We start from the raw sequence: 16,281 nt of genomic DNA, 5'->3' as shown, positions 1-16,281 counted from the left end.
AAGTTTGTTCCTCGTCTGCTCACACAGGATTAAAAAACATAATAATAATAATAATAATAATAATAATAATAATAATAATAATAATAATAATAATAATAATAATAATAATATTCTGAATTTGAGCCAGGACTTGAAAAATCAGATTGAAAGTGACCAAACTTTTAGACCATGTTAACTACAGATGATGAGAATTAGTGTTACGGATATGACTCCAAAACCAAGCAAGGGCCTACCCAGTGGAAGACCCACAACTCCCCCGACCGAAAAGCAAGGCAAGTGAGGTCGAGATTGCCTCACTATTGTGGATGGTCCTGATGGTATATTATACCTAGATTCAACGTTGACTACACATTCAAACACACATAAACTGTACGTCATATTAATTTGGAAACGCATTTAGTGGGTTTCTAAGCACAGAATTGCTTGCCTCTAATGCTTGAACCAGGGGCGGATCTAGGACAGACTTCTGGGGGAGCGGTGGGTTATAATATTGCTACTTAGAGCTACTTTTAAGAGCTCCAAACTCTGGGATGGGTTTTATTTATATATATAAAATAAGAACATTTCCTCTTCGGGGGGGGGGGGGGGCAATTGCCCCGATCACCCCCTGGATCCGCCACTGGCTTGAACTCAATTGAACGAACTTCACTGTGGCGTTAACAGGCGATGGCTCTGTAATCCATCTGTACGTTCCTCATCATTTTTTTTTTTAATGTTCGTGAAATTGTATACCGGGAATTTGTCTCTCCTGATCAGCCTGTTAACTAACAATTTTATTTGTAAATTTTAAGACGTTTGCAAGAGGATATGCGGAAGAAATACCCGGAACTCTGGAAATCAGGTGACTGATTTCTTCTCCAAGACAATGCTCCTGTATACACGGCCTTTTCTGTGAACCGCTATTTGGGCTCTCAGGAGTAGGCTATAGTTCCTCACCTTCCGTATTCATCAGATCTAACCCCGTACGAGTTTTCTGTTCCCAAGAATGAAAGAATGCAAAAGAGAAGCGTTTTGATGATGATTAGCCTGTAAAAAGACCATCACAGAGGGCGCTGGACGATATCAAAGTTGAAGAGTTCCAGAGATACTTCAAACAATGAGAAACAAGACTGGAGAGGTGCATCGCATCTAATGATTGACAGAAGTTTGTAAAAAAAAATAAAAAAATAGTTTTTTTAGAATGGTTCCTTTCGCCCCTTGTATTAAGATTCATTGAAAATTTTCTATCATGAAGAATTGCATGCTGAAACAAAGTCAGTTATGGTCTCTATGGATCTTTACGTGTTTTTCCGATATTAGTTAAAGACGGATTCCGTTATAAAAAGAAAAAAGAAAAAAGAAAATATAATTTTATCACTCCTCTCTTCCAAAGGTCTGAGCTCTTTACATTTGTCGAGATTGCTCCAGCACCTACATTCAACGTTGACTGCACATTCTAACACACACAAAGTGTACGCCACATTAATTTGGAAACGCATTTAATGGACTTCTAAGCACAGAGTTGCTTACCTCGAATGCTTGAACTCAATTGAACAAACTTAACTGTGGCGTTAAGAGCCGATAGTATAGTAATCCGTCTGTATTTATTCTGTTTATAAATGTGATGGATTTGATTTTTATCACATAATCATCTGACAAACCTTAGTTCATGAGTATATTTTGTATCAATCTTCACAATTGCAAAATGAAATCTTCCTTCTTTCAGCTTAATGTCCAATGATTATGGACGTTAGGCCAAACGGAACGGATAATCTAGGGAAGTGAATGATGATGGAAGAAATGGTGGAATGAGAATATGGGAGGAAACGGAGTACCCCCGAGAAAACCCACGAACATGTTATTAATCACAACCTTATTTGGGCGGGGGTCGAACCAGAGACCGCATGCACCAGAGGTAAGCGCTCTTCCACTGAATCACCCTGTCCCAACAGATGGGATAAATCAGTAATAATATACAGAGGCAAACAACGCCAAAATCGAGTTGCAGTGTCGAACTGGAGCTGTCACCTGTCAGAGCTCGGCGGAGATGGAAACTTAGAGGGGCGCCTCGTGAACAAATTTATATAAACATTTTGATTTTGAAAGGACTTTTTAATTTGTATACAGGATTACGCATACATAGTTACACACAAAACGATTAGGACGAAATACCGTAAATGTTGCATAGCACAGAACGATATTATAATTACAGCTAAGAAAAATGTGAACGTAGGATGGATAAATTAGCAATAGCCTACCTATTCCAGCATAAACAGAAGAAAAAAAGTACCATTTAGGTACTATTGTATGACTATATTAAATTTCACAGCATGGATAATCGTTTAAGATCTCCTGAGCTTTTTGCTATTTCGCTCCCAATAACATTGTAATCTACAGAAAAATTCTGGATATATTGAGGAGCATTAAATTTTCCAGTAGACTTTGCTCCAAAAGTGACCCCAATTTTGATTTAATGATCTTCTACTTAGAAAACAAGCATTCACACGTTACCGGGCTAGTTGGAAGAACCACACCATATCTGTACAAAGTCAGCTCATTCAAGAGTGTAAATCTAGTTTATACAACCCTGGTTTCAGCTGATCCACATCTTCCGTTTTATCTTCACCCCATTCATATTCATTTCCAGAATCAGCTGGACACTGAACCACATCGAAGTCACTGGTAGAAGCATCTCTCAGATTCTTGAAGTAATCTTTGTAATGAGTCGCAAATTGTTTGAGTTCGCGGGACAGGCTTTCTTCACACACGCCTGTATTTTCTGCTAATCTTTTCAGGGCTCCATATGGTAATCCACTTTTCTGGGTTTATTCAAATCTCTTTGGGTCCAAACAGGCACAATTTTTAATAAAATTTTCACTTGAATTAATCTTTCTTCAACCAGGCACGTAACCAAGGGGGAGTCCATGGGGTCCGGACCCCCCCCCTTCGAGGCCAGAAATGAAAAAAATAAGGAAGGATGGAACAAAAAGAAACCAGAAAAAGAAGAATCAGCGTTAAAAATAAAAAGATAGAGCAAGCATTTGCCTACTCTTTCTTATGATGAGATTAGTATTACTTGCAATACATGGTGGCGAATGAGCGGGATATCCTGGAAAAGTCAGGGAATTTGAAATTTCTAGAAAAGTTACGGATTTTTTTTTTTTTTTTAGAAAAGTTACGGATTTCTAGAAAAGTTACAGCATAGTGCCATTCTGTAACAGCGTAGACATTTTTTAAATCATAATTTTTCGTCATTGCTTCTCTGCAGTATCAAACATGCTACTGCTATGTCTTTTCTACTGCTCATTTAACCTGTCATTTGGAGCAGACAGTAGTGGACGGAATAATGTAAACAAAAAAGTTATGTGGAAAGAAAGTTCTGTTAACATTTGATTCAACAGAGAAGGAAACGCAAATATTGTAAAATATTTTGCAAGCCATTATTGAATATGTACTTTTTATAATAGAATATGTACTTTCTATAATAGAATATGTACTTTTTATAATAGTTAAGGTCATAATGAAAGGAAAATTGTTATATTTGAATGAACAGAAGAAGGACGTTTTTAAATCTTCTCTTACTCGAGATTTCTTCATAGTTTGTTATTAAATTGCGTATTTACTAACATCCTCGTTTTATTGTCCTAACAAACCAATATATGTTGCCAGTAAAGTAGTTTAGATTGATGGAGTTCCTGGGCCTTCAGTATTTCATATTACCCTCCTCCTCCCCCCGCATTACGAAATCCTGGGTAAACGAACCAATATATGTTCCAGTAAAATAGTTTAGAATAATTCAGCCCCTGATGTGATGACTACAGTACTTCATGTCACGGACCCACCCCCCACCCACATTTACGAAATCCTGGCTACGTGCCAGCCTCAACACTTGTAAAAGTGGTGTCACAAATTCTGTAGAAGGTTTCTACTTGGTACTTCTTCCACTAGCCTTCTTCAGAATCTAACCTAACATGACCTGCTGCAGGTTCTGCACTGAGAAAATAATTGCCTGGCCGATCTCGGACCGTAATAACGCCGGAAAATGTGGCGCGTGTGAGAACGTTCATCCACCAATCTCCAAAGCGTTCAGCGCTTAAACAGATCAGCCAGGCGATTTTTTTTTTCTCAATGCAGAATCTGTTGCTCTAAAATTTGATATCCAAACTTGAATAGTTTTTTTTTTTTTTTTTAATCCGGAACAGAATCATATTTGCCAAGATGGAACCGTAGTAATCACAGAACCACCATATGAACCATTATGAATATATTCCTCCACAACAGACGCACGATGCTCACCGCGCCGCATCACTACTTAAAATGGCACGTATACCGCTATCGATCGATCCCCACCAACTCACACAGCATCCTCTCCAAATACGGGAGGTCTTTTTGCCGGACCCTGTACAATGAACAGTATTGCTAACAATAATAATAACAAACTTTATTATTATTATTATTATTATTATTATTATTATTATTATTATTATTATTATTATTAATAATAATAATAATAATAATAATAATAATATAGCATTTTGTGCAACTAAAGTTTAGATTTTAAAACTACACCTATTAGTTTGTCACGCTCTTCGACAACGCTTTATTATTTTGACAAATCTGACATTTATTTTAGAGTTATTGTATTGGCCTAAACTGAGTCGCCACCACGTTTACGCAAAACGTGGAAAAAAGTATTTTAGTTCCAGATCCTTGATTTCAGAAGCAAATAACCATGAAGATCTATACGATCACATTGCACGGTACAGTATGAGAATAAACCGTGACTAACTGACGGAATGTATGGAAGCTTTCAAGTAAAATACGAATTTCTAACACTAAACTTAATACAAATCAATAATACCGTTTGGTTACCGACTTAGTCAAGAATTCCGCATCTAGCATTTCCATGATCAGAACTTCCCTTGTTATAACTCTAAAATTACTATTTATATATCCAGCATTCGCCACAGCTCCTTAATTCCACAAAGGCAATGTATATTAACTATAAATTCTATCATATTTCAAATACATTCTTAAATCTTCCATTAATACATTTATCTTTAAATATTCATATTCATAATTATATCTTTTATTCCTTTTATATATAGCCTCTGTATAAATAATCATCGTTCCGGCGTTGCTGTATATGCTACTTAACTTCATAATTCAATATTTAAATTTCATGGATTAACTCAGTCTCACACAAAGGAATAGATTACATCTAATGATATGCGGATTCATGTGTCATTCAATCATGTATATAACGATTCAGTAACAAAATAGGCATTACGATTATTATAAAGTCGTGCCGAAACAAATAAATATTTTCAAAAGATTTATATTGATTAAATTGTAGAAGGTTACTAAAATTTGGATTTTATACTTGTAGATTACACAATAGTTTACATTAGAACCATTTTACGGTGATGTGGCGGTAGGGAAGAGTAAGGGCCTAAGCCCTAGAAGAAAGTATTTAATTCTTCATATTCATTATTTTCTTAGCACCTTTAAAATATACACCAAACGTTCGAAACTTAAATAATTATAAATTAAATTATGTAACTTTTGGCCGATGACAATTTAAACACATTAATCACTTCTGAAGATTATTATTTTAATTAAATTTTCCGTTTAAAAGTAACAGATTGACAATTTCCAATCACAATTACATTTCTTTTCACTTATTATTCTTCTTTCTCTTTCTTCTTCCTCTAATATTTAAATAAATTAAATTTATTTTCCAAGGATTAATTTCTGATACCGACCAAGAAATAAGTTGACATATGACAACACATATAACAAATAAAATCTACATAATGGACAACACGAATATAAACAAGGAAAGCAAAGACACAAATAAACAAACAACATGACAAGCAAAAGGTATAAACAAGAATAATTGTGGGGCATAACAACTTTCCCCCTCTTCAAGAAAAAAAAATTATCAGTGATAATTTTTTTTAAGTCGCCTCTATAGCATATTTTTCCACTAGTTTAATTTTCTGTTCAGGTGAACATTTGAAAAGTTTCTTGAATTGCAAAATTATTTGGCTTCGTCAAGTTTTAGGTTTCAAGAGCAGCATAATTTCTTCAGAATTCAGTTATTATATAGGGACCAGTCAACTAAGATATCAGTGTGTAATTAGAAATTCAATAAACAAAATAGCAAACAGAACAATGGCAATAACATATAACAACAAGAACGAAAAACAACCGTCATCCATTTATCGTTGTGTTTTCTCTTTCTTTTCCATCTTCTCCCATCACTTATTCTTTCCTTATATTTCTGTTTCTTTTTTCTCTTTATATGCTTGTTTCTCCCTCTTATTTCTTTTTTCCCTTTGTTGTCTTTCCTCCTATGATGTTTCCATCTCTTGTCCAGTTCAAATTTCTTTCTTCTCTTCCTCTTTTTCTGGAGGTTCCATAGTTTTTCTTGGGATTTTGTGCTCCTCTTCTTCCAGTACTTCTCTCTAGGCTTCTTTCTAGATTTCTTTCTGTTCGAACATCCTGTTCTTCGTTTCTTCTTCTTCGGCCTGTTCATCAAATATCTTTTCTTATTTGAATTCTTTCTCTTCCTTTTCTGATTTCTGATGTCGATTTCTGCCATTGTGATTTTTCTTCTTTTTCTTTTCCTGCTTCTGCTTTGCCTTTTCTTCTTTCTTTTTCTCCAGTTTCTATCTTTGCATATTCTCATATTTGTTTTTCCCAGCTGTCGTATTTTGGTTTCTTCTTTCGATTCTCTTAACTTCTTAGGAGGTTTCTCAATTAGCAAATTCGAAGTTTTCGAACTTCTACATGAGAAAGTTTCATATTCTATTCTTTCATCACATATACTAGTATCTTCCATAAATTTTGTTACTCCCTCAGTGGTATTCTTCTGACTATTTTCTATCAAACTGTCACATGGTTGATGCTCTTCTTGATCTTCTACAATTTCTTTCTTTAAATCTCCTACTGCTGATTTTAAGTCATTTCGGATTTCTTCTTTCAATTCCTTCCCGAAAGTTTGCATATTATTAGCCAATGTTGTTAGATTATTGGTAACTTCTAATCGAAATAGGGATAATTGTAGCATAAGCAGGTTGAACATTTCTTGGTTATTTAGCTCTGATGATGACACATTCGGTTGTTCCTTGGCTTCGTGTAAAACAACTGACTCCATCAGAATACAAATATCTTTTGTTTTATCTGACTGTGCTTTTTCTTCAATTTCTCCTTCTTCCTTCGAATTCTGCAATTCCTCCTGTCTAGTTTCTTCGTTTGGCACTCCTTCTTCTTCTTTTGAATTCTGTATTTCTTTCCGTTGAGCTTCTTCTTTTCCCAGTTCTCTCTCCTTTCCTTTTCCTTTGTCTTCTTCTGTATCCTCAAAATCATCCTCGCTATCTGTCTTGTTATAACTCTCACTTCCTTTCGATTGGCAGTCTTGACAGATCCAGTTCGAAAAATATTCAATACCTTGATCCTCTGGATGTTCCATAATTCCCACACATCGCTGGTGAAACAATTTTGTGCATTTGACACAGGTAATTACTTTATCTCGTACATCGAGTTTCCTCTTGCCTCCTTTCTTTATCGTCGGAACTACTTCCCGGCAACACTTAAAAAAGTCTTTTTCAACTTCCATACTGGACACATTAATATTTATAGTTTCTAGGACCGTAGCACCTTTTCTTCTTTCTCGCCACACTCACCATATTTACTTTCTTTCTCGTATTCACAGTTAATATTTAGGGGAAGATTTCAACAAAATTCCTTCATATATCATACATTCGCTAGAGCGATTTATTAAAATCTTCACGACGACTTGACTTCTTTATCCAATATCCTGGCTGAAAGGTCGCCAAATTCTTTGTCACGCTCAACAACAACGCTTCATGATTCTGACAAATCTGACATTTATTTTAGAGTTATTGTATTGGCCTAAACTGAGTCGCCACCACGTTTACGCAAAACGTGGAAAAAAGTATTTTAGTTCCAGATCCTTGATTTCAGAAGCAAATAACCATGAAGATCTATACGATCACATTGCACGGTACAGTATGAGAATAAACCGTGACTAACTGACGGAATGTATGGAAGCTTTCAAGTAAAATACGAATTTCTAACACTAAACTTAATACAAATCAATAATACCGTTTGGTTACCGACTTAGTCAAGAATTCCGCATCTAGCATTTCCATGATCAGAACTTCCCTTGTTATAACTCTAAAATTACTATTTATATATCCAGCATTCGCCACAGCTCCTTAATTCCACAAAGGCAATGTATATTAACTATAAATTCTATCATATTTCAAATACATTCTTAAATCTTCCATTAATACATTTATCTTTAAATATTCATATTCATAATTATATCTTTTATTCCTTTTATATATAGCCTCTGTATAAATAATCATCGTTCCGGCGTTGCTGTATATGCTACTTAACTTCATAATTCAATATTTAAATTTCATGGATTAACTCAGTCTCACACAAAGGAATAGATTACATCTAATGATATGCGGATTCATGTGTCATTCAATCATGTATATAACGATTCAGTAACAAAATAGGCATTACGATTATTATAAAGTCGTGCCGAAACAAATAAATATTTTCAAAAGATTTATATTGATTAAATTGTAGAAGGTTACTAAAATTTGGATTTTATACTTGTAGATTACACAATAGTTTACATTAGAACCATTTTACGGTGATGTGGCGGTAGGGAAGAGTAAGGGCCTAAGCCCTAGAAGAAAGTATTTAATTCTTCATATTCATTATTTTCTTAGCACCTTTAAAATATACACCAAACGTTCGAAACTTAAATAATTATAAATTAAATTATGTAACTTTTGGCCGATGACAATTTAAACACATTAATCACTTCTGAAGATTATTATTTTAATTAAATTTTCCGTTTAAAAGTAACAGATTGACAATTTCCAATCACAATTACATTTCTTTTCACTTATTATTCTTCTTTCTCTTTCTTCTTCCTCTAATATTTAAATAAATTAAATTTATTTTCCAAGGATTAATTTCTGATACCGACCAAGAAATAAGTTGACATATGACAACACATATAACAAATAAAATCTACATAATGGACAACACGAATATAAACAAGGAAAGCAAAGACACAAATAAACAAACAACATGACAAGCAAAAGGTATAAACAAGAATAATTGTGGGGCATAACAAGTTATATATTAGTATTTTAAGATGTGAAGGTAAGAGCTCACAGTTAAATTTCTTCCACTTATTAACTATTCAGGCATCTTTCGGGAATTTTCCGGGCCTGAGAAGATGCCAATTGATTGTCTATATAGGCCCTCAGCGCCCATGGCCTGCAAATTACAAAGAGGAAAGGAACCTGAGGAAGATACCATTAAGGTAAACAACCATCGAAGCTTCCTTTTCATAGAGGGATTTATTCCAGGGCGTTGTTCCCCTTCCCTCTGTTGCCTGTAAGTAATCTTAACAGCCAAGTTAACAAACTACCATATTTACGTGAATTCATGGTAGTTCTAGTATATAAATAGGTTCACATATTCCTAGTGACGTTTTTAGCCTCAACGTCACTAGAAAAAAAAAAGTGGTGACAACTTACCTGTATAAACTACGTATAACCATACCGCACAAGTAAAAGACACTGATTTCATAGCAACTATTTGATTGTTGATTATTTCAAGTTAATTATAAAGTAACAATGAACTTAAAACAGTTAAGATATGTTTGACTAATATTTTTTTCATTTTAGTATATAATTTTTAACTTAAATAATTTTTAACTTAATTTGATTGTTAATAACAGCATTGTTTTACTATGTGTAAATTGTATTCGGAAATCCATTTTTTGTAATTAGTTATAGTCCATTGTAATTAGGTAAAATAGGAGAAGAAATTATAAAGTTCTAAAATTTTGGATAAACATGTCTTGGGCTCAAGGAAATGAAAGCCAAAAATTTCCCATCTTGAGGAGCGAGCTTCTCCGTAGCAGTGACGACGCCAGCTTTAAGTTCTTAGGGGGGCAAACGAGGGGCAGATACATTTTCGGGGGGAGCAGCTATTTACCATACCAAAAATGACATATTCATTACGTTTGACTTATTTTACATTACATTGTGTATTTCGTTGCCGTTTTCATATTAGACTTAATGATTATAAATTAAACTTATTTCAAGTAAAATTTCTAACATAAATTGAATTACTTTCGCGTATGCAACAAGTAACACATGCATCTACTGTAGGGATGGTATCGAGACGAGACGAGACGAGACTTTATACAATCTCGGTCTCGTCTCGGTTGATAAGTAGCGGTCTCGGTCTCGATCTCGTCTCGAGTCAAAAATCGCAGTCTCGGTCTCGTCTCGGTCAACAGATGCTTGTCTCGATCTCGGTCTCGGTCTCGAAGGACAAGTCTCGGTCTCGTCTCGAGTCTCGTCTCGAAATAAATAGTGTGAAATTAAAATTGTGAAAGTATTATTATCGTACATCATGTCATTTCCGCTTATTTTTTGCCTTCATTCTTGACTTAGATTATGGTATGATGTACCTCTTCGTAGCTAATTTGCTAGCGCTAATGTTTTCCATGTGTGTGTTCCAGGTTCAATCATCAGTGGGTATAACATACCTGGGATAAAACCCTAACAGTAATCCATATTTCACTTTCAGCAATAGATTTTGTCTCAAATAGTCTCAGTACTGCCTATACAATTAAGCTCTATTAAATTAACTCCAGTACTATACAGTAGTTTATTTCCTTCCTTTGAATCAGAATTGTTCAGTACCTCCTAACGGATAACGCAACACATAGCAGCACCAATGTATTTAATCGTACCGAAATTGAAATTTTACAATTTCTCAGTTATTATCCAATACATTCTGCTTTGACTGCCATTTTAAAAACAGAATATAATGTTCATTATCTTAACAAATAGAGTAAATTATTACTAAAATATATGTTGTTTCAAATTGATCATTGCTTTATTACCGTTTCACATCTCAGTGTTTAATTGACACTTTAAAACAGGAACTTCCTTAACCTTGTGGTGGGAGCTACGGCACTCATCTTTGCTATCTGTGGTCTCGGGTTGGATCACCAAACAAATTAGATTCAAAGTCCGATATTTCGTATAGTTCGCGTCTCACTTTAAGTACATTCTGTTTCTTATACAAGTTCATAAGGTCGTAATGTATTACATAATCATATATCCAGTGCCGTAACATAGATTAAGCTTATTCCTGAGCTCTCAGCGGTGCATGTGATCTTTATTCGAGGAAACTAATCGTGCATTCATTATGTTGAAATTTTATATTGATTGAAAATTACTTGCGAAACATATTAGGTGCATTGTACTGCCACCTATTGCCAAGTATTCATTATCAGCGACCTCAGTAGTCATTAGACATCGTGAGAAAGCAGAATGGGGCGCTCCGTGGAACTCACGGACTTCGAACGAGGTCAGGTGATTGGGTGTCACTTGTGACAGAAGTCTGTACGCGAGATTTCCACACTCCTACCTAAACATCCCTAGGTCCACTGCGTTTGATGTGATAGTGAAGTGAAAACGTGAAGGGACACGTACAGCACAAAAGCGTACAGGCCGACCTCTTCTGTTGACTGACAGAGACCGCCTACAGTTGAAGAGGGTCGTAAAGTGTAAAGGCATACATATATCCAGACCATCATGCAGACATATATCCAGACCATCCAAACTGCATCAGGATCCATTCCAAATACTATGACAGTTAGGCGTGAGGTGAGAAAAATTGGATTCCATGGTCGAGCGGCTGCTCATATGCCACACATCACGCAGGTAAATGCCAAACGATGCCTCCCTTTTTGTAAGAAGCGTAAACATTGGACGATTGAACAGTCGAAAAACGTTGTGTAGAGTGACGAATCACGGTACACACTGTGATAATCCGATGGCAGGGAGTGAATATGGCGAATGCAGCTTGAACATCATCTGTCAGCGTGTGTAGTGCCAACAGTAAAATTCGAAGGTGGTGGTGTTATGGTGTGGTAGTGTTTTTCTTGGAGGGGGCTTGCACCTCTTGTTGTTTTGCGTGGCACTCTCACAGCGCATACCTACATTGAAGTTTTAAACGCCTTCTTGCTTCCCACTGTTGAAGAGCAATTCGGGGATGTCGATTGCATCTTTCAACACGATCGAACACCTGTTCATACTGCACGGCCTGTGGCGGAGTGATTACACGACCATAACACCCCTGTAATGGACTGGCCTGCACAAATTCCTGACTTGAATCCTATAGAACACCTTTAGGATGTTTTGGAACGCCGACTTCATGCCAGGCCTCACCGACCTACATCGATATCTCTCCTCAGTTCAGCACTCCGTGAAGAACGGGCTGCCATTTCCCAAGAAACCTTCCAGCACCTGATTGAAAGTATGCCTGCGAAAATGGAAGCTATCATCAAGGCTAAGGGTGGGCTAACACCATATTAAATTCCAGCAGTACCGATGGAGGGCGCCACGAACTTGTAAGTCATTTTCAGCCAGGTGTCCGGATACTTTTGATCACATAGTGTATTATATAAGTTAAGGCTTAGAGGAACAACTAGGGTTACTGAAAAGTTATCAGTTACATTTAATTTAAGTTACAATTTGCATTTACATGAACACACTCCATGGCTCTGGATAAGTAGCTTAACAAATAAAACACAGTTCTGACCAGAGCAGAATGAAATATATTAAAAACTATACTTACAAGTGTTACAGTTTCAAGGACCTAACGTCCTCTTCATCAGACACCAACACTGAGAAAAGACAAGTGACAGCAGATCTTATATACACGCCCTTTCTTCTCTCCCATTGGTCGGAGGGAACCAATGAGGATAAAGGCAATTCCGCGCCAACAGAAAAATATAATGAGCCCTTTCACTTTTTCTAACAGTTCATTAAACAGATGACATACAAAGAAAAGTAAATTACAAATAGAAAATATTAAATAAGAAAAATAAATAACTAACTAAATATATATATAAAATGTTTTTAAATAAATAAATAATTATTAATAGCCTATATGCACTTTTCTTGCTGCTTTTCTATCACATCCAACAATTTCTCCCATTGCTCGTGTATATTCATACCGCTTGTCCAATTCATTAAGTTCTCCTCTTGTTCTCTCTTTATTCTTCTAGCCTCTTTCCACTTTCTAATAATCTTCCTGTTCTCTCTCTCTAAACCCCTAGCCCCCTCCCAGTCTATTTTATGTCCCGTTTCCTTTACATGTTTGTATATAGTGTTATTATCTCTTTTCAATCTAACATCATCCTTATGTTGTTTTAATCTGTCCATAAGTCTTTTCCCCGACTCCCCTATGTATTTCATGTCACACTCACTACACTTCACTTCATATATTACTCCTTCTTCCTGCTCCTCTATATGATTTTCCTTCCTTTTCCTTTTCTTCCTTATGCACTTCAGCAAAGTTTCTCCTCCTTTTCTACAAGTCTTCACACCACCTTTTCTTAATAATTGCTTCAGCACTTCGGTCTATTCGCCTATGCTCTGAATTCCATACCACTTCTTGTCTTCCTCTTCTTTCCTATCCATATTATCTTCTTTTCTCTTTCTCCTAAACTGCTCTATCCTATATCCATTATTGTTCAATTGTTTGTAGAATTTTTCCAAATCTTTTTTCTTTCCCTCTTCCTCGCTATTGATGTTGTCTATCTTTCTTTCCATGTTCCTAATGAAATTCTTCTTAGTTGCTTTGTCTACATCACTTCTCCAGTGGCAATAAATACCTGCCCAACACGGTTTCTGATACCAACTGGTAATCACTTTCTCACCTTGACGTGAGAAAGAAAGGATTAGTGTGTGAATCAGTGAGGTTCAAGAAACTAGTTAAGAAAATTGAAAAAGAAGTGATCTGGGACGTCATAAGGAAAAGAAGTAAGGAAGTGAAAACAAGTGAGAAAGTGTCTAACCAAATTATGGAACATATAAAGGACAGTGTCAGTATTTTTATGAGAGAAGCAGTGATGAGAGATTTAAGAGAATGGGAAAGGTGTTTTGAAGAAAAAGTTAATACCAGATTAACAAACAAAGGAAGATTGTTAGGTTGGAGAGAAGAAAAGGATAATAGGAACAGAGTGGTAGTGATAGGTGACATAGTTTTATCGGAAGAAGAGGAGAAGTGCTTAAGTCTAGGACATAAATTTAAGGTTAAAGAGGAAGAAGTGGACAAGAAGGAATTGGTGTACACAGTGGAACAAGCCATTGTAGACATAAAGGATAAGGACGAGAGAGAGAGAGTAAGGAGAAAAGCATTGTCGGTTGTTAGGCAGAATATGAACAAGAAGGAGAGTAATTTAAGGAAAGAAGAGAAGGAAGGACTGAAAAGATTAAGGAAAAGAAAGGATATCGTAGTGGAACAGGCGGACAAAGGAGGCGCGTTGGTAGTAATGGAGAAAGGATGGTACCAGGAGAAGCTAGGGGAGTTATGTGATCAGACATATGAGGAAGTCGGTAACAAGGACATGAAAGATGAAGTGTTGAAGAAGATAGTACAAGAAGGGAAAAAGGCGGGAATTAAAAAGATGATCAACGAAAAAGGAAGGATTCCTGCCATGAAAGGTTTTCCTAAAATACATAAGAAGGACGTGAAGCTAAGACCAGTACTGGACTGCAGAGGTAACTATTTTGAACCACTAGAGGAGAAATTAAGAGAGATAATGGACGACATCAGAGAAGGTCAAAACACATGCAGAGTGAAGAACACGGAAGAATTGAAGAAGAGGATAGATGAGATTAAGTGGAATCAGGAGAAGGTGTTAATGTTTAGTGTAGATGTTAAAGCCATGTTCACCAGTATAAGAAGGGATTATGTCATAAAGACAATAGAAGAGGAGATGGAAGGGAAAGTTATACGTCAGTGGAAAAAAGAGAAAGTCATAAGAGCGCTTAAGACTTTGTGGGAAAATAGCTATTGCATAATTGGAGAAAGACTAGTGAAGATAAAAGAAGGTTTAAGCATTGGATCCAAGCTGAGTCCAGTTCTAGCGGAAATAGTAATGAACAAGTGGGAGAAAAAAGTGACAGAACAAGCAGGAGGAAAGTTACTGTTCTTTTGCAGGTATGTTGATGATTCTCTAGGCATATGGACAGGGAATAGAAATCAACTGGAAAAATATGTTGAAAGTATAGAAGACGAAGAGAAAGGCATAAGGTTAGAATTAGAAGTTGAAGAAAATAACTCTATCAATTTCATGAATATGAAGATAGAGAGGCAAGGTGAGAAAGTGATTACCAGTTGGTATCAGAAACCGTGTTGGGCAGGTATTTATTGTCACTGGAGAAGTGATGTAGACAAAGCAACTAAGAAGAATTTCATTAGGAACATGGAAAGAAAGATAGACAACATCAATAGCGAGGAAGAGGGAAAGAAAAAAGATTTGGAAAAATTCTACAAACAATTGAACAATAATGGATATAGGATGGAGCAGTTTATGAGGAAGAGAAAAGAAGATAATATAGATAGGAAAGAAGAGGAAGACAAGAAGTGGTATGGAATTCAAAGCATAGGCGAAAAGACCGAAGTGCTGAAGCAATTATTAAGAAAAGGTGGTGTGAAGACTTATAGAAAAGGAGGAGAAACTTTGCTGAAGTGCATAAGGAAGAAAAGGAAAAGGAAGGAAAATCATATAGAGGAGCAGGAAGAAGGAGTAATATATGAAGTGAAGTGTAGTGAGTGTGACATGCAATACATAGGGGAGACGGGGAAAAGACTTATGGACAGATTAAAACAACATAAGGATGATGTTAGACTGAAAAGAGATAATAACGCTATATACAAACATGTAAAGGAGACGGGACATAAAATAGACTGGGAGGGGGCTAGGGGTTTAGAGAGAGAGAACAGGAAGATTATTAGAAAGTGGAAAGAGGCTAGAAGAATAAAGAAAGAACAAGAGGAGAACTTAATGAATTGGACAAGCGGTATGAATATACACGAGCAATGGGAGAAATTGTTGGATGTGATAGAAAAGCAGCAAGAAAAGTGCATATAGGCTATTAATAATTATTTATTTATTTAAAAACATTATATATATATATTTAGTTATTTATTTTTCTTATTTAATATTTTCTATTTGTAATTTACTTTTCTTTGTATGTCATCTGTTTAATGAACTGTTAGAAAAAGTGAAAGGGCTCATTATATTTTTCTGTTGGCGCGGAATTGCCTTTATCCTCATTGGTTCCCTCCGACCAATGGGAGAGAAGAAAGGGCGTGGCCTTTCACTTTCTCGTGTATATAAGATCTGCTGTCGCTTGTCTTTTCTCA

General features: G+C 35.8%; 2 protein-coding genes across 2 annotated transcripts in view; one reads left to right on the top strand and one right to left on the bottom strand.

Annotated features, from left to right (window-relative positions):
• Positions 1–16,281, bottom strand: part of Fas2 (neural cell adhesion molecule fasciclin 2) — an 858,867-nt gene that overhangs the window by 821,352 nt on the left and 21,234 nt on the right. The window lies entirely within an intron of this gene.
• LOC145661065 (uncharacterized) overlaps positions 14,402–16,281 on the top strand; it is a 33,623-nt gene continuing 31,743 nt past the window's right edge. Inside the window, exon 1 of the mRNA XM_081726506.1 lies at positions 14,402–15,230. Coding sequence (XP_081582632.1) covers positions 14,402–15,230 — 829 coding nt within the window. The remainder of the gene's footprint in view (positions 15,231–16,281) is intronic.

This window comes from Thermobia domestica, chromosome 9 (assembly GCF_964235325.1).
Source record: "Thermobia domestica chromosome 9, izTheDome1.hap1.1, whole genome shotgun sequence".
NCBI classification, from domain to species: Eukaryota; Metazoa; Arthropoda; class Insecta; order Zygentoma; family Lepismatidae; genus Thermobia; species Thermobia domestica.
This window is presented reverse-complemented; position numbering and strand designations above follow the sequence as displayed.